Below are 19,086 nucleotides of genomic sequence, written 5' to 3' on the forward strand. Positions count from 1 at the left end.
AGAAATGGCTAGAACAGAAAGATTAAAAGCTTTCCCATGGTCACATGACCACAATGTGTCAGAGGCAGGTCTTGAAGCTATCTTCTTGGCTTCAAAATTACCTCTCATTTCACCATATTATGATGTAGGGAATATCATTATTAATAAAATATTATGATTGCTCCACTGTTTCATCGGATCATCTATAAGAGGGCTGGTTAAAACTAAAAAAAAAAATTTTTTTTAACAAAATAGTCTTTGGTAGACCTGAACATCACAAATATTGTACCAATGAGAAGAATAATTTATACTATTTGTGTATGTGATCGCTTTCCTCCTTGAATTTCTTATAACTTAGAATGGGCCTTGCTTTTATACTTAAGATCTAGTTTGTTAAATGCTTTAATTCTTTGCTCCTTGAAGGCAGGGCCTGTTCTCTCATTTTTGTATCTCCAGTGATTAACTTTCCCTAGAACTTAGTAAAATTTTTGTTAATTTAAATAACCTATGGTAATTTTTAGTTGTATTCTAAATGTATAACTTTTCTATGCTTATCAGGATATTTCTTCTACATTTCTAAATTCAATGAATAAAATGATCATAAAATTTTCTACTAAATGTGCTTCTATCATCTTTCCTTTATTTTACAGGTGAAAAACCTCATAGATGTCACTTATGTCCATTTGCATCAGCTTATGAGCGTCATCTGGAAGCCCATATGCGTTCCCATACTGGTGAAAAACCATACAAATGTGAATTATGTTCCTTCCGCTGCAGTGATAGAAGTAATCTTTCCCATCATCGTAGACGTAAACATAAAATGGTACCAATTAAAGGTACTAGGTCTTCCTTAAGCAGCAAGAAAATGTGGGGGGTTTTACAAAAGAAGACTAGCAATCTAGGGTACAGCAGGAGAGCACTAATCAATTTGAGCCCACCTTCCATGGTGGTTCAGAAACCAGACTACCTGAATGATTTTACCCATGAAATCCCAAATATCCAGACTGATACCTATGAAAGCATGGGAAAAACGACACAGACTAGTGGCCTACCAAGGGACCCACAAGAACTCATGGTTGACAACCCTTTAAATCAGCTATCCACTCTAGCAGGACAGTTATCTAGCTTGCCACCCGAGAATCAAAACCCAGCATCTCCCGATGTTGTTCCATGCTCTGATGAAAAGCCTTTTATGATTCAGCAGCCCACCACTCCAGCAGTTATTTCTGCTGTATCAACAAGTATGCCTCAGAGCTCCTCTCCTACAAGTCCCGAACCTCGGCCATCACACAGTCAAAGGAACTATAGCCCTGTGGCAGGCCCAAGCAGTGAACGAAGTGCTCACACTAGTACTCCCAGCATAAGTAACAGCCAGCCCAGCACACCAACTCCAGTCCTGCCAGTTCAGGACCCTCAGCTTCTGCATCACTGCCAGCACTGTGACATGTACTTTGCAGACAATATTCTTTATACTATTCATATGGGATGTCATGGGTTTGAAAACCCTTTTCAATGTAATATATGTGGATGCAAATGTAAAAACAAGTATGATTTTGCCTGCCATTTTGCAAGAGGGCAACATAACCAGCACTGATACAAAACAATCACATCATGCTTTTTTTTTTTTGGGGGGGGGGTCTTGCTTTTCTAAAATTTCATGCTTTTATAAAACATCCTTAATAGGTGTCTACTAATTTAAGAGATCATATTTTTTTGTTTCTAAGATGCAAATTTGACAATGGAGACAAATTTGTCTCTTTTGGGCAAGACCATTTATGAGTTAGTGATAAAAATAGATAGGATTTAATTCAGTTTGAATTCCCTCCCTCACCCCCAACCGGCTTCATTCAGTAGATAAGAATCGGAGTGTACTTCTATCTCATGAGCCTTCATTTAAATTTCATTCATTTAAGACCCATAAACGCTTCATAATGCTCATCCAAGTTCTTCATATTTCTCTTCACATATTATTTCAGCTTTAGAAGTGGCATGGTACCTTGAAACTTCTACCATGCTCTAAAATGGTGATTTTTAAAATTTTACTAAACCAAACCACTTAAAATGTTTAACAGAAGGGATGTTTTAAAATAACACTTAATTGATAACTTCATGCCCATGTACTGAGTTCAAGCAATCTGTTAAACTAATAAGGGGTTCCACTGGTTTTAGCTTAGGAAATTGCCTTTTTGCCAAGGAAAAAAATTAAGAGCAGTTTCTGATGTTAAAAAAGTATAATTGTTATTTTAAAAATTCACATGCCAAATTTTTCTTGAAAAAAGAACCCCAGCATCTAAAATTATTTTGAAAAATATGTTCACTTTTGTGATATAAATAACATTTCATCTTTGTATCTTTTTTACTGTTTTGGCATTAGTGAAAAGGTGGTGTCCATTTTCCATTGCATTCACACTACTGCACTTTCAGTCTACAGGAAAAAAAAATTGAACTAATAAGCAAAATAAAAATGTATTTGTTGGAGAGTACCTGTTATTTCACAGAAGAAATGTCTTTTTCTTTTAACATTGTGCTTTTTAATTTGAAATTTGTTCTGGTGTTATAGGCATCAGATAACCAGATAACTAATAGGAGTTACAATTTCCTCCTAATAATTTGATTACCAAAGACGAACATCAGAATGTCATCTTTTACAATTACTTTTTTGGTCCTGGAAAATATCCTTCAAAAGGTTTTGGGGTTTTCTGCACTTCCTTCTGTCCCTTATATGACAATCTTTTCTGAGAAATCTACAGAATCCTGGATGTGTGTGAAAAAATTTAGATTTGAAAAAGTAATCTAACATGTGTCAGAGTAAGCCTATTCAAAACCAGCCTTAAACTTTTGTGTAAATTATAGGTTAGTACCAGTGTTTTTTTTTTTATTCAATCTGTCATGTTCATTTGCAGTTATGCCAAACAGTTAAAAAATATGATTGTGTTCAGATAAACAACTATGAAGGGCACTTATGTCAGTTCAATAAAGGATGGAAGAGTAACAATGGGGATAAAATTTCCTAAATTGACATTTGATATTTTAGGGATTATAAGAAATACTAGGTAAAAGTAAAGTGAATTCACTTTGAAAAGGTTACTCTTTTTCCAAACATATGTAATAATAAAATAATTAGGTTGGTTAAACAATAAAATATATTCTTTTTGATTTTAGGATTCTGCGTTATTTATTGATAATTTCAAAATATAAATTTAAAAAATAGAGTTTGGATCATAAAATAATACTAGAGTCTTGCTTAGAAAATCTTAAATTTTACAGTACACTTATTAGCCAAAAAACACTTCTGGACCAAAATGGAAAACATTGATGACATTAGCTAACAATAAAGCTCCCTGACTGTAAGGCTAAAGGCCTCTCCAATTCCCACTGAGCCGCTAATGCTAGAAAGCCATTAAAATGTGCTTTTGTGTTTAGCATAAATTATAAATTAGTCTTAATCAAAATATTTCAGCATATTGAATTACTTTCCCCCAAACAATTATCTCTTCCTCATAAAAAAAGGTATTAGCCTTAGAAACAAACATTCTATTTTTCAGTATTATTTGAATTATTTATTCTGAAAATCATTCTTACTGCAGGAACCTAAATGTAAGAATTGGCTCTGGTATCTTATTTTAATGTGAATAGGGGAAAAAACAATTATTTGAAACATTTTGAATTTTTTGAAAATTGCTTATGGAATCCAGTATACTCACTGTGTTCTGTGCCAAACAATGACCTGAATGTTTTTCTGACAACTAAAAGTAGATTTTTAACATGCATTTAAAAATTAAATATATAAAAGGTAGTTTTCCAGTTTTATACTAGTATATATACAAATACTAATATTTGCCATATATAACCTAAAATAAAGAGCACAATTGGTATCCCAAAGTTGTTTAAAAGCTAAATTTAATTCTAAATGTGTTGAAATGCACTAAATCATTAAAGGTCAATCTACTAATTGACTTTTGTATTAGTTTAAAAAATTTAGGAACTTATTTAAATACTGTATTTGGGAAAATGTTAATTTCTATACTTAAGTATTAAACACACATTTTTCCCCACTTTATTTTTAGTCAAACATTTTATAAACAAAAATTTAACATGCACTATTTATAGTACTTTATTGTTAACAGGCATTTTAATATTCTGAGACTAAATTTATTTTTGTTTAGTGAACATAACAGTTCAGATTTTAAAAGTTGGTAGATAACTTATCTCCACTAATATTTTTTTAAGAAACTGTGAAGATTAACAGGGAATAATTTTATTTCAGATTTTACAAATGCAGTGTGTAAATATAGCTTCTTGAAATTAAAGTAAAAAGTAGGATTTTCTGTTAGATCATCCCATAGGACATTTTCACGGCTGTTTAAATACAGAAATAGATGTGTTGCCATAAAGGCACAGGATTTATAATGACAAAGGGAATGTTAAATTACCAAGGAATTTTCATAGTCAGGCCTCATGACAAATTCAGGCTCTGAGAAAATATGTATCAAACTGATGTCTTATTACAGAAAAACATATTCCCAGCTAAATACTTTTTTTCACTAAGCAGTCTTAGAGCCTACATGCGTCATGTTCACGTTTGTTAATATGTATTTCAATGTAAAGAGCTTATTTTGTATTCAAAAGATGAATCTTGAGTTATGGATATAAAATACATCATATTGTATGGTGAGTACAGAAAAGTTTAATGCCAAATAACTCAACTTTAGTGCAGTTCATGTTGTGAAGCTTTGCTTTTGTAAAATATGAATAAAATAGAGCTTTTTAATGACTAATAATCTTTTTAAAAAATCTACAACCCAATTTATTAACTGAGCATGAATATACAGTGAATCAGTAAAAGCAGCTTTTATTAAGCAACAATGTAGCAAATATAGTGTTCTGACATCTGCAAAGCACTTTAATACATTGTTTCAGTTAAAACCCACTAAATCTCATGAGAAGAGGTATTCGTTTTTTGCAACTGAAGAACCTGAATCTCAAGAGATGTTAAATGATTGTTTATGGTCACACAGTGTCAAAGGTAGAATTCAATCAATTAATAAACATTTATTAAGTGCCTCCTATGTGCCAGACACTGTGCCAAGCCCTGGGGATACCAAGAAAAAGGTTCCTCAAGGAGCTCACAGTCAATTTAGATTCAAGTTCTTCATAATTTTGCATCTATAATTTTTTCCACTATCCCATACTGCCTCAAAGTGACCTAAGCTATCTATAACTAAATAGATTGCTCTACCTGTTCTCTCCCCAATACTAACTTGATGCTAACAGAATCCAGAATCCATTGCCATCTAGTTCTCTTACACAACAAATCTTCCTTTTGTTTGTTGTTGTCCATCGTTAATTCTACTGGGCAACTTGGTGGCCAATAAACATCAGAGACAGTCATTCCCAATAATTTCCTAGGTTGCATCTTATTTATATATCTTAATTTTATTTTGTATAAAGCTCTCTCTGCAGCTTTATTACTCTGGGCTGTTTGCCCAGACTAGAGTACTGTGGTGTTTAAAAAGCAACCCAATTCCCTGAACTCTCTGTTGTTTGGCTAAGCTCAATGAAAAGCTCATGATGCATTTTAAATACATTTTTTTCCTTTCTGACATTCTGATTGTTTAGGATTGAGTTCTTTAAAGTACTAAAGACCTCTGTTAATCTGCCTGGCTACCATGGTCATTTTAAATTGTTGATCTTTAACTAGTTTGTGAATGCTTGAAAAAATTAAAGACAATTCATCCACAATGCAAATCAATTTAATATTCCTTTGGAATATATTTCTGCACAACATTATCTCTCTCATAATGAAATAAATGAATGACATCTGAAATGCTGTTTTGACAGGAACATGGAATTTTTTTACTATTTCCGTGTCGTAGGTCTTCCAGAAAGTCTGCCTTAAGCTTGGTAAGTTCTTCTGCTAGAAGCTTCAGCTTGTAGGCAATCACTTTTTCATCTAAAAAAAATATATAATCTTAAACAGTTTTTTCCAAATATGTAACATATGGAGTGACTACAAATATGGGCTATGTATCACCAGAACAAGACAGTTATGTTACTTTTTTTTTGGGGGGGGGGAGGAACAGTTATTTTGAATAAGGTAAATAATGACAATGTTCACTTGTTAAATAGTTGTGTGCAGTACATAGAGATAGTGACAAAAATATTAAATGTGATACAAGCATATTAATTGAAATCAGTCAAAGAAAGTTGCTTAAATAATAGTTCAAAATTTTACTGTTACCCAATAGGATCAAAGTTAGAAAGACAAAATCCTTATATTGGTAAGAGTTAAGAGTTCATATAGGTGATTCATTATCTTATTGATCTAAAACATAGTAATAAATTTCCAACTGAAGATAATTCCTGAAAATCAGACTACCTGAAGGCTATCATAAGTCATCAATATAAGTCTCATTGGCATTGTTCTATTGTGGCATGGGCCCATATATCACCTGGGAAATTATTTTGGTACATATATTCCTGTTATGCCTTTCCCTGGTACAATTTCATCTGTACTTTAGGAATGAGAAAATGTGAACATCTAGTAAAAGTGCCCAGAAATTAAATATGTGTTGATTTCACCTTTTCTGTTTCACATCACTGTATATCTCCCTATAATCTAGTGCATTCAATTCAGCACTTTCATCTTGCAAACTAAACAAGCAAAATTGTACTTTGCTTTCTTTAACATGTTGTTGAAAAATGTATGCTAGATTTGATGAAATATATCCATGTCAGGTGAATTTTACAAACCATCCCCATCTTACCTGTTGGGTGGATCCTGTATGTAAGATTTATGAAAGGCATAGACAAGAATCTCAGAGAATGAAAAGACATGATGATCTGTACTGGTGGAAGCCACCTCGAAAAGATTAAGGATTGAAGTACTCCACTGAATTAATTTATATTATAAATTCATTCTGTTTGACATAGTGTTTACTTGAGGCCTGCATTGGTATTTTGTAATTCTGTAATTCAAAGTTCCAATTGGAAGTTATATGAAAACACAGCTAAATTATATTCAATAAGTAGTTATTTGGATTTTGGCAGATGTTTTTAGAGATGTTATCAAAATGGAAATGAAAAGTCACAAAATTTATATTAAAAGTAATTCCTTTTTAGTTGGCTGATTTATTTCAATCTTACACATATTAAACAGGTGATGAGTACCTTTGGCTTTCTTCATAGTTTGAGATATAATTCTTCTGAATGTCTGATCAGCTTGATGAAGAATATTGGTTGAACAAATAATTCGATCAGTTTCCTATATAATATAAAGTGTTGCTACTTTAATTCATTCAACAAACATTTAAATGCCTACTGTGTACTATACTATATAATATTTGATCCAGTTTGATTAAGCATTCACTTAACTGCTCAAGAGGGCAGCTGGGTGGGTCAGTGGGTTGAGAGCCAGGCCTGGAGATGGGAGGTCCTGGGTTAAACTGACCTCAAGACAGTTCCTAGCTGTGTGACCCTGGGCAAATCACTTAACTCCCATTGCCTAGCCCTTACCACTTTGCCTTGGAACCAATACACAGTATTGATTCTAAGATGGAAGGTAAGAATTTAAAAATAAATAAATACTGCTCATAATCAGTGAACTTGCCCCAGTATAATAAAAATCAAAGAAAACCAGTAATGAAGATATTCTGTAAGTAAATGTGTATGTTTCCAACCCAGAATATCATTAGTTTTGCCCAGATCTGGAGAGATAGGAGGCCCAAAGAAGAAAAGTGAATAAGTAGTTTTTTAGGAGAATATGCAAAATACATAACCTATGCTGTAAGTTAAGTATCTGAACATAATCTTTTAAAATGACTTGGAAATGAATCCCTAAAAATCCTCTATAAATGACTTTTACTTAGTATTGTCCAAATTTTATTTATTTATTTATAAGGAATTTTCCATGGTTACATGATTCATGTTCATTCCCTCTCCTCTTGAAGCCAATAAGCAATTCCACTGGGTTATACATGTATTATCATTCAAAACCTATTTCTAGATTATTTTTTACAGTTCCTCCTACCCAGCACAAAACATTCCAAAGCATAACTATAAAAGACTTCCTTCTAATCAAAACTAAATTGAATAAAAGAAGAATTTACCTTTTGTTCCATATTTTCCTCAAAACATTTTACTGGGTTTTTCAAAGCAGTAGTCAGTAAATCAGTCACTTCTTTGCTGTAAAAGAATTTACCAAAAAAAAATCTGAAACATACTTTTAAAGGAATTAATATTTAGTAATAAAGTTTGGTTTTACAAAATACAGTCACTGTGGTCCAAGCTTCTAAAACTAAACTAAATTTTTGTAATAACTTTCTAAGATAAAGCACCAAAATACCTGTCAAAATAATGAGACTATATTAAAAAAAAAAATTAAGGCTATTTCAAATCAAAAAGTCTTCAAAACTGTCCTTTCTCCATTCTGGGATAAAAACAAACAAACAAAAAACCCCCAATAGTGAAGTGCCTACTAGGCCTGAAACACTTTTAATAAATAATAATCCTCACTTTTTATAACATATATATAGGCTATGTATTAAATGTTTACTAGTTATCTAACACTGGTGTGACTCCATATTCTTGTCCTATGAAGACCAAAAAAAGGGCAAAAACATCCCTCTCCCTGATTTCTGAAGTAGAGGTATGACTTATCAACATCTCTTATTATAAAGAAGGAATGGGCAGTCTATAGATTTATCTCAAAAAACAAACAAAAAACTTCAGGTATCCCTGACAGAATATTTCACACTAACTAGGGAAAGCAGAGAAATCTTTAAGTGGGAAAGGTCTCTTGGAGGTCACTTAGTCCAACTCTTAGAATTTGACAGAGGAGGAAACTGAAGGATAAAGTGACTTGCTTCAGGTTCCATCACTGGTTTATGGAAGAGTCAGTACTAGAACCCAGATTTCCTGATTTGTGTCCTTTATGCTATGTGACACTCGATTTCTAGCATGCCTGTTTTACTGGGACACAAATTCAAATCATCCCACCTGCAGCACAGATGGATAAGCACAAATACTGCCCAGCTGTTTAGTGGATCAATTGTTTCTGAGACTGCAAATAAATTGGTATCTCATGACTATAAGACCCAAAGATTTACATGATCCCAGTAAGAGCTGGACACACGAAATTGGAAGGGCACAATGGATAAAACAGTAGACCTAGAATCAGGAGCGTGTGAGTTCAAATCCAGCCTCAGAAACTTACTAGCCATGTGACCTCAGGCACATCACTTAGTTCTTCAGTTTTCTCATCTGTAAAATGGAGATAATGACAGCAACAACTTCCCGGGATTGTTGTCAAGATCAAAGGAGATAATTGTCATGTATTTAGTACAGTGTATGGCATAAAGTAAGCTCTATGTAAATGTTAGCTATTATTACTATTTTCTTTTGCTTCTAGTCAAATGTAATGGGAACTAGAAGGACATCTATCTCAAATATCCTCAAGAAACTGGGGATGACTACCTTACTGGACTACAGGATACCTGAAACTGAAATAAACAAAATTGATGCACTTTCCTGAAAACAGGTAACCAGTTAATTCTGCTGAAAATTTCAAAACCATATTAGTAGTTGAATATATGTCACACTCTCTATTTAAATTTCCATAAAAACTGAACTAACATTTGGCATTTTTTAGTGCTTATGCATATAATTACATATGCCTGACTCTACATATTTTCCTTTAAAAGATATTTTAGAAAGGTGGACTGAATTCAGATGTGATTAATATTCACATCAATACAGAATTAATTTAGGTTAAAATCTACAAAGGCTAGCAATGATACTAATGAGGATAATGAACATATATATATAAAGAAGAAAGGCTTAGCAAATGTCTTAATTTTAACAGCCCTATGAGCTATATAGTACAAGTATTATTATATTCATTTTACAGGCAATAAAATGGATGTGGTGAGGTAAAGTAGATTGCCCAGAGTCACATAGCTACAAAGGATTCCACCCTAACTTCTTGGTATAGGTTAGCAAGCCCTTGTGGTCAGCAGAGCAGAACAGATCTGGAGTCAGAGGATCCAATTCAATTTACTTCAAGTTCCTTATTTGTAAAATGAGGGATTTGGATAAGTTGACTCCTATAATTCAGTTCTGGCTGTCCATTTTATGGATTTATACATAATGGTCATCACTCAACATGACCCTATCTCAAATCCATACCATATCCTAAAATCTTTCTCTGACTCTGCTGACTTTCTGGCCATTCTCCTTTTCTCAATGAGCTCAGCAGTTGGTGCACAATCTTCTACATCCCAATTCCTGCCCTCATCCTTAGCCACTTCACATTCTCCTGGAATACTTGGATCTCTTGGGTCATCATCTATCTTAATTCCCATGAGTTCTGACTATGTCACTGTGTGGTGACACCTGGATAGGTGGTCACAACTACTAAATGCTGTGGAATCCCTCTCATCATTTCTTGTCCTTCCACCTTTCCAAAGGGGCCTCCCTTTTCATGGATCTGCTTTTTGCTATCATTATAACATTCTGTCTCTCAATCCTTCCTTTTTTCCCAATCTACCACACTTACTCTTATTTTCACCTTACTTCCTTCAAAATCTTGATCCTGAAATTGGCTATGTCAACAAAGCACTAGTTTTTATTCTGAGTATCTCCCGTTTCCTACTACTTTGCTAATTACCAACTCTGGATAAGCCTTACCTTCTTCCTTCTCTAGTATTCTAAAGCCACACTTCTGGAGGAAATTAAAGTCAGGTAAGGGGTGGAGAGTTTGAATCCAGCATCAAATACCTAGTAGTCATGTGACCCTGGGGGCAAGTCACTTAATCTGTTGGGTAGGTATCCCCATCAGCAATTGTATTTGTTTTGTTAAACAAATGTTTGCCCTTGTATTTTTGTTTTTCTTTTCTCAAATACATCTGAATCTGGTTCCCTCTTAAGGTTACAGTGAATTTGATACTTCTGGTGAGGCACACTAGCATACCTCAGACTTTTTTCATGATTCTTGTATCACTTTTTCTAGACTCTTCGTTTGCTCCCATCAAATTCTAACTTATTTGCATATGAGTTCTCTCTTTTATTAAATTGCAGTTTCTACCAAGTAGTAACTTAAATGTTTGTTTAGTGAATTGTGGGGGAAAAAGTATTTTTACCCATTTCTAGTTGTTTTAGGGGTGCGGAGAACCAAGACAACAGTATGCAAGAAGAAGCAAACAACTGTGATAGTGCTTGAGTGTATCATAGGAAATCTCTGTCTACCTCATATATAGTTTATATGTAATTTGCTAAAGGTTTTAGGAAGAATTTGAAATGAACTGGCATCAATCCCACTATTTGTTACATGTCTTTTTATAAGCAATCAATACAGAATGCTTCGAAGTCACATTTAGAGATGTAATATCTAATAATATATTCTAGCAAAAGTTTTGACCATAAGAACATACCTGTCTTCAGAACCAGATCCTCTACTCCTAATAACAAGACTGTTGTGTTCCCATGTATTTTTCTCAATGTTTGGAGATTCTATCTTTCTTGCCATTAGCTGTATGGTCTCATCAGGTAATGGTTTATTTCTCTGCTTATTCCTTTCTAGACAGGACTCAACTGGACAATCTAAAAATAACTGGCAAAATCCTAAGGAATCTGAATAGTTAAAAGGAAAATATTCATAAGTAAATACTTCAAAATCATCATGATGCATAATCTTAAGAAAATGTATAGCAATAACTACAAGATTTGAAAAATAATCTTGGCTTCCAAAAAGCTAGTACCTCCAGTTCTGATCTCTGGAAATTTAACAAACTTCTTAAGAGAATTAAAGGGTTGTCAGAGATGACTAATATTACTATCATCTACTTAATAGCTTACATTCATATCAAACTTTCTGGTTTACAAAGTGCTTTATATATGTCATCTTATTTGACTTTTCCAAGAACCCTATGAGGTAGCGTCTATTATTAACCGATTTTACAAATGAGTAAATTGAGACTGAGTTTTAAATGATTTGCTCAGGATTACATAGCAGGTAAGTGAACCTGGCAGGATCTGAACTCAAATCTTCTTAAATTCAAGCTCACCACTTGGCCCACCATACCACCTAATTACCAGAATATAAGAAAAAAAAAAGTATATTACATTTTCGAGCCAGTTGGTAGACTTCATATCTCATGCTTTGGTAATAAAAATTGTCATCCAAGATCAGATACAAAGGTAGAGACAGAGTTGTATTGGTTAAGGAATAACACTGGGCCTCTCCTGTTCCAGAACATATAAGACCTTGATTTTTCAAGCAGTCGACAAAACATTCCCACATTCCTCTAGTCCTCAAGATCGGGGCAGATAATTCCCATCTGTTGATTATGGTCATCAAGAAATGTTCAAGGTACATCAAAAGTTCTTGTCGGAATGATTTCCACTGGGATGACTACAAAAGACAAAACATATGATTTTTAAAAAATGTTTGTTTTTAAATATTTTTCCATGTTTCCATGATTCATTTTCTTCCCCCCCACCCAGAGCCAACAAGCAACCCCACTGGGCTATACAAATGTTATTGCTTGATACCTATATTTCCATATTATTCATCTTTGCTATAGAGTGATCTTTTAAAACCTACATCCCAAATCACATACCTATTTATTCATGTGATAAGTGATAAGGTTTTGCTTTTGCATTTCAACTCCCATAGTTCTTTCTCTTAATGTGGTTAACATTCTTTCCCATAAATCCTTCAGGAGTGTCCTAGCTTATTGCATTGCTACTAGGAGCAAAGTCCATTACACTGGATTATTCCACAATGTTTTACTTTCTGTGTACAATGTTCTCCAGCTCATTTCACTGTGCATTAGTACATTGAGGTTCTCCCAGTTCATACAGAAATCTTCCAATTCATCATTCCTGATAGCACAATATTATTCCATCACCATCAGATACCACAATTTGTTCAGTCATTCCCCAAATGACAGACAACCTTTCATTTTCCAATTATTTGCACCATAAAGAGCATGGCTACGAATATTCTTATACAAATTTTTCCTTATTATCTCTTTGAGGTACAAACCTAGTAGTGGTATTGTTGGATCAAAGGATATACATTCTTTTAAAGCCCTTTTTGCATAATTCCAAATTGCCTTCCAGAATGGTTGGATTAATTCACAACTCTACTAGCAATGCATTAGTCTCCCAATTTTGCCACAACCCCTCCAACATCTATTATTTTCCTTTACTGTCATATTGGCTTATCTGCTAGGTGTGAGGTGGTACCTCTGGGTTGATTTCTTTAATTTATGAGAGATTTATAACACTTGTTCATGTACTTATTGATAGTTTTGATTTCTTTATCTGAAAACTGCCTATCCATGTCCCTTGACCATTTGTCAATTGGGGAATGGCTTGATTTTTTGTACAATTGATTTAGCTCCTTATAAATTTGAGGAATTAGACCTTTGTCAGAGGTTTTTGTTATAAATTCCCCCCCGCAATTTGAAACGTTTTAATTTACGATAATCAAAAGTATTCATTTTACATTTTGTAGTGTTCTCTATCTTTTGTTTGGTCTTAAAATCCTTCCTTTCTCATAGATATGACAAGTATACTATTCTATGTTCACCTAATCTTTATATTTAAGTCATTTACCAATTTTGAATTAATCTTGGTATAGGGTTTAAGATGTTGATCTAAACGCAATTTCTCCCATACTGGTTTCTAATTCTCCCAGATTATTTTGTGAGTTCTTGTCCCCAAAGCTGGGATCTTTGGATTTATTGAACACTATCTTGCTACTGTCATTTACCCCAAGTCTGTTCTATTGATCCACCCTTCTATCTCTAAGCCATTACCATATTGTTTTGATTATCACTGCTCTATAGTACAGTTTGAGATCTGGTAATGCTAGGCCTCCATTCTTCATTTTTTTTCCCATTAGTTCCCTGGAAAAGGTATGATGTTTGATAGTAGGAGATAAGCTTTGAAGAAGGTCATAGTAGGCAAAGATGCCAAGTTCAGAGAAACACATTCTTTACCATTCATTGCTCTATCACTAGTTCAGGCAAGAGACAGACTCAAAAACTTTCCAAAAATTAATAATACTAAATACATGGCACCAAAGGTCTGCCAAAGTGGTGAGAGCTTGGGAGGGATTATGCAAATACATTGAGTTTCATGTGCCTAAAACAATACTTCAACTGAAAAAGTCTAAAAGAAAAATAGCATTTATAAAGCAAGATATGGAAAAACAATTGACTAGGAAAAACAACTGTTAATTCTGAGGCTGTTCCAGGGATCAATGGCACACTGGCAAAACTACTTCATAAACCATCAGAATGGAAAGTAGTCAAAGACCTAAGTCAGAACATCAGCAGCACAGTCTAAGGGTTATGGTAAATCCAATATGAAGCATCCTACAGAGCACATTTGTGTGTCCACTTCAACTAAACCTTCTCTTTAAATCATAAAAGATCAGGTACCTAGCTTGTAAAGGACAAATAACTGACAAATAATCCCAAACCACAACAAACTGTGGAAGGGGGATGGATCTGCAAGAAGACAAAGGGCTTCAGACTGGGAATGACAAGAATCTTTTTCTCTAAGTAACTAGGGTATTGTGTCATACTGCAGAGAGCACTCACTTGCCAGGAGTCAGAAGAACCAAGCTCATCTTTAGCCTGAGACAATGAGTAGCTATGTCACCACAGAGAAATCACTTCACCTGTTCATCTCAGTTTCCTTATCTGTTAAATGGGGACAATAATAGCACCTACCACTCAGGGTTGTTGTGAAACTCAAACTGAAACAGAAATTGTGAAGGGCTTAGTATAGTACCTGTCTGGCACATAGTAGGTGCTAAATAAATGTTAGGTATTATTGTTATCGTGAACTACAAAATGGAGTTGGTAATAGTATACTACTTACCTCACAGGGCTGTTGACAAATTCTTATGTTGCTAAAAGAATGCAAGCTACTAACACTAAAAATAAGACATCTCTAAAAAGTCAAGGATTTAGTCCCAAAGGGTCTAGATTCAAATCCCAGCTACATAGCTTCCCAACTTTGTAAGCTATATAGAGGTGGGAGAGAGCTCTGGGCATCTGTCTGCCCAAGTTTCTTCAACCATGAAATGGGGATAATGTGAATTTCAAAACTACTCCACTAATAAAATTTCCAAATCACTTGTGAGAATCAAATAAATGAACATTTGTAAAGAATTTAAGAAAAACTTAACACAGTACCTGGCACATAGTAGGTGCTTACTAAATGCTTACTACCTTCCTTGGGCAGTGACTTAACCTTCTTGAGCCTCAGTTTCCTTACCTGTAAAATGAGGGCATTGATTTAGATCAGTAATTCTTAATCTAGGGTCCATTAAGGTGTTTTTTTTTTTAACATGTTGATAACTGCATATCAATGAATATGTTTTCCAATCCTATTTTTATGGCTTTAAAATATCATTAACACTAGCTAATGCTTATATAGCACCTTAAGATTTGTAAAGCACTTAAAAATGTTGTCTCTATTCTCATACTCACCCTATGAGTTAAGTGCCATTATTATTATTCCTATTTTACAGATGAGGACACCCAAGTAGAAAATGTTTCAGTGACTTGGCTAGGGCCACTGGGGCCACTCCCCTTAAATTTGAACTTGACTTCTTTCCAGATGGGACATCCACCTGCTGCACCACCTGAATCACTTTGCGATGGTAACCCACAGGTCCCTGGCACAAAAACAAAAGTCCTAGATCCTTGATGGCGAACCTGTGACCTGGATGCCGAAGATGGCATCTCTAAGGGCATAGAGATTCCAGCCAAGCTGCTCTCTTCCCTCTCTTCACCAGGCCTCCCCTCGGCTCAGCAGCCCAGTGGAAGGGTTTACTTCCTCCCCAGAAAGGAGCACCAGGGCCACTCCCCTTCCACTCTCCACTCCCAAGCAGGGGCCACTGTCCTCCCTTTCTCCCTCCACACAGTCCCGGGGAAGGAGGGGCTAACACAAGGACTGGAGGGGCGGGGCATAGCCAAGGTTCATCATCACTGTTCTAGATGACCTTTAAGGAGTCTCCCAAATCCAGGGTTTGGAAATAACTAGTTTCTCCATCCCTCTCCCAGGGCCCCGAATAAGCATTTGGAAGGTGTAACCCTTACAACAAAGTATAATGAGCCGTCGCCGTAGGGCGATTAAGTGCCTTGGCCAAAGTCATCATCAGACTGGTGACTGCAAATCCCCGACTTTGGGTTCCCTCCACATGCCAAGGACCAGAAGTAATAGGCTCTGCCTGAACATCTTTCCGGGGGGCGAGAGAAAGTGTGATATGGTGGAAACAGATGAAGCTAAATAAGGCGCCAGGCCTAGCGACTTGTTCCGCCTCTGGGAATGCCTGAAGCGGTACCCAAGAGGTTCAGAAAAAATGAAAGCGGCTGATCCTTGGTCCACTGGGTACGCGAGCCCGCCCACTTCAGGAACTTGCCCCTACAAACCAGCGTAGGCCCGTTCTCTCCCTCGAAGAACATTTCTGGGATGATATCATCGTACGTTATGACGGCAACGCCCCAGCCCTGCTTCCGCCTCAGCTGGTCGCTAAGAGAGCGGGCCAGGGTAGATTTGCCAGAGGCTGGCAGGCCACAGAGGACGCAGAGCCCCAGCTGATTCCCCCCCTCATTTCCGGCTTCCCAGGTGGATTCCTCTCTCTTCATGATGTACGGAGAAAAGCCCCCAGACCGACCGTGTCAGGTTTCTTAGGCCGCCCGTCTGCCAGGGCGGATGTGCATGCGCATGCGCATGGTTTCAAACGGATCTATCCTAGCGTGGAGAACTTGATTGACAGACATTTCATCCAATCACAATAAACTGCGTCTTCCCTACATTTTTTCTCCCTACAATGTTTAACTCGAGTTTCCCGGTGGAGGCTTTTTATTTGCTCCAACTTTTTTCCTTGGGTCCGAAAGCTGGTGGTTTTCGCATCATGTGGCCCTTCCTCTAACACCTTGCCAAACGCTAGCCAGGCTCCTTGCTTCTTTTCTCCAGGAAATGGTGGTGGGGAGGATCAAAGCGCGCTGGTTATTAAAGATGGAATTGACGGCGGAGCTAGCGGGGGTCTCCCCTCCACCCCACAGAGAAAGGATCGGGGGAGGGACCACAATGCCTCGTGGAGTCAAAATCACAGGATGGTGGAATCCCTACAAGCTGCCGGGGGCTACTAATGGCTACAATCCGTATAATGATGAAGGAAGCCAAGATGACTACATTTTCTCAAGCCCTTTTCCTCTCCCCTACCTTACAAGTGTTGCCTCTGACAATAACTATCAGCCATAAAATAAGGATAATAATAGCACTTCCCTCTCCGGAGTCGTTGGGAGAATTAAATAACAATCTAATTGCAAAGGGCGTAATGCACGTCGTTCAATCGGGTTTGGTTCTTGGCAAAGTTACTGGGATGGTTTGCCATTTCCTCCTGTGTGTACTCATTTTACAGAAGGGGAAATGAGGTAAATAAAGATTAAGTGACTTGCCTAGAGTCACGGAGATAGTGTCTGAGGTCGAATTTGAACTGACTAGAACCATCTGAAGCCTCTAGCTAGTACACCGCGTTATATAAACGTTAACTGCTATTTTTAGCTATCAATATGAGATATTTGTAAAGATCGTTGCAAGCTTTGAAGCGATAATTATCATCAATATCAACATTAGTATCTGCTTTGCCAGTAAGCTTCTGGATGCGTGTAAAAGGAAGGGCTTGGCATAAATGAGCACCCCGCCTCATCCAACCCTAAATTTTAGGGTCCTCAAGATTAAACAAAAGTTGGCAAAGACTACTTTACACCACCAGGGGGCGATAAGAGAGCGCTTGCGCTGTGGCCGGTGCAGGGTGCCAAAGCAGGGTCTGTAAAATATGCCCCAGGAGGTATATTTTAAGTGATTTGAGACGCTTGAATATGGAGAGTTTTCAAGAACGAAATGTTCTGAAGCTATAGAAATCAACCAGGAGTAAATAAATGTATTCAGATTCCAATGTCCAAAACACTTGCAAAATAACTTTTCTGATTTTTAAAAAGACCAAGTTAAAAATTAATTTCAAGAATCACCAATCCCAAAGCAAAAACAATAAAGACACAAAACTGTAATAAACAAACAAGAACACCAAGTATTAGGTTGCCCCGCCCGCAATAAAGCAAATGGATGCAATCCCCTATACCTCTTGACTCAGAAGTAGTTCGCAAACATCCCAAAGTATGCCAGTGATGAGGTGGGCTGCCTTTGTGGAGCTGATTTGTGAGGCTCTCTTAGGTATCTCAGTTTAGACCACATGCCTCAAGTTAGACTGTGACAGTCTTGTGTTTTTTCAGGAACACACCCAATAGCTCTTCCAATCCACTTCTCTCCTAATTTTTTACATAAATCCCCATTTACTTCCTTTTCTAAATTTTAATTTCTAAAATCTAAATTTTCGGGGCTAACAGTCTCTGCAGTGACATCTCGTACCCCCAGAAATCACTCTAATGAGCAAATAGACTTGATAAGATGCTGGCAGAGACAAGTGGCTTTATCCAAAAAATCATTGGATGGGGGGCAGGGGACAGGGGAAAGGAAAGAATAGGGATTCTGCCCATATAAGCTCCTTGTTCAGGGCAAAAAATGTCCTCTCTTCTAGGTACAATTACAGACTATTATAACAATCCTAACACAAGATTCTCCTCCTCCCTGTCCAATGGGGGATGGTGGCTGTGACATGTAATTTTCAATATTATATACCCTTAAAGACACTCATGATCAAGAAAAACCCCTGACTATGGTGGGATTCCCAGGCTGGGACCATAATGATACTTTTGAAACTCCCTTAACTCTCCCTCCTTCAGCTTATCTTATAGTTTGGCTTTCTTCCCAGGGTATAGATAAACTCTTCTCAAGGTTTTTGAAAATAGGTCAGGAAAACAAAGTTTTATGGGGTGGGCGAGCAGTTTTAGTCTAAGGAATATTAATACTAAGGGGTCTTGAAAATTAGGGTTACAATAAGTCAAGTACCACTCTGAGAATTGTACACTGAATCTCATCCCACACAACATCCAATAGAAGTCTGAACTCCTGGATTATTTCCCAAGAAACAGTAACTTCCTTTCCTTCTCACTTGAAGCT

General features: G+C 36.2%; 2 protein-coding genes across 7 annotated transcripts in view; one reads left to right on the forward strand and one right to left on the reverse strand.

The window, feature by feature from the left end:
• Positions 1-7,100, forward strand: part of IKZF5 (IKAROS family zinc finger 5) — a 37,069-nt gene extending 29,969 nt beyond the window's left edge. The window contains exon 5 of the mRNA XM_001376257.5: positions 630-7,100. Coding sequence (XP_001376294.2) covers positions 630-1,573 — 944 coding nt within the window. The 3' untranslated portion in view covers positions 1,574-7,100. The remainder of the gene's footprint in view (positions 1-629) is intronic.
• PSTK (phosphoseryl-tRNA kinase) lies at positions 5,717-16,749 on the reverse strand. Of its 6 annotated transcripts, none has more exons than XM_007478854.3 (8): positions 16,434-16,572; positions 15,489-15,676; positions 15,192-15,273; positions 12,100-12,388; positions 11,409-11,607; positions 8,088-8,163; positions 7,150-7,243; positions 5,717-5,932 (listed from the first exon to the last, which is right to left on the reverse strand). In XM_007478854.3, the coding sequence occupies exons 3-8, from the start codon at positions 15,198-15,200 to the stop codon at positions 5,733-5,735; spliced, it is 867 nt and encodes a 288-aa protein (XP_007478916.1). In that variant the 5' UTR covers positions 15,201-15,273; positions 15,489-15,676; positions 16,434-16,572; the 3' UTR covers positions 5,717-5,732. The 6 variants fall into 6 exon arrangements, with proteins under 6 accessions (XP_007478916.1, XP_007478917.1, XP_056658889.1 ...); XM_007478855.3 differs by having other exon boundaries at positions 16,101-16,572; XM_056802911.1 differs by lacking the exon at positions 15,489-15,676 and having other exon boundaries at positions 16,101-16,719.
• Positions 16,750-19,086: the final 2,337 nt, after the last annotated feature.

Source organism: Monodelphis domestica, chromosome 1, assembly GCF_027887165.1.
Source record: "Monodelphis domestica isolate mMonDom1 chromosome 1, mMonDom1.pri, whole genome shotgun sequence".
NCBI lineage: Eukaryota > Metazoa > Chordata > Mammalia > Didelphimorphia > Didelphidae > Monodelphis > Monodelphis domestica.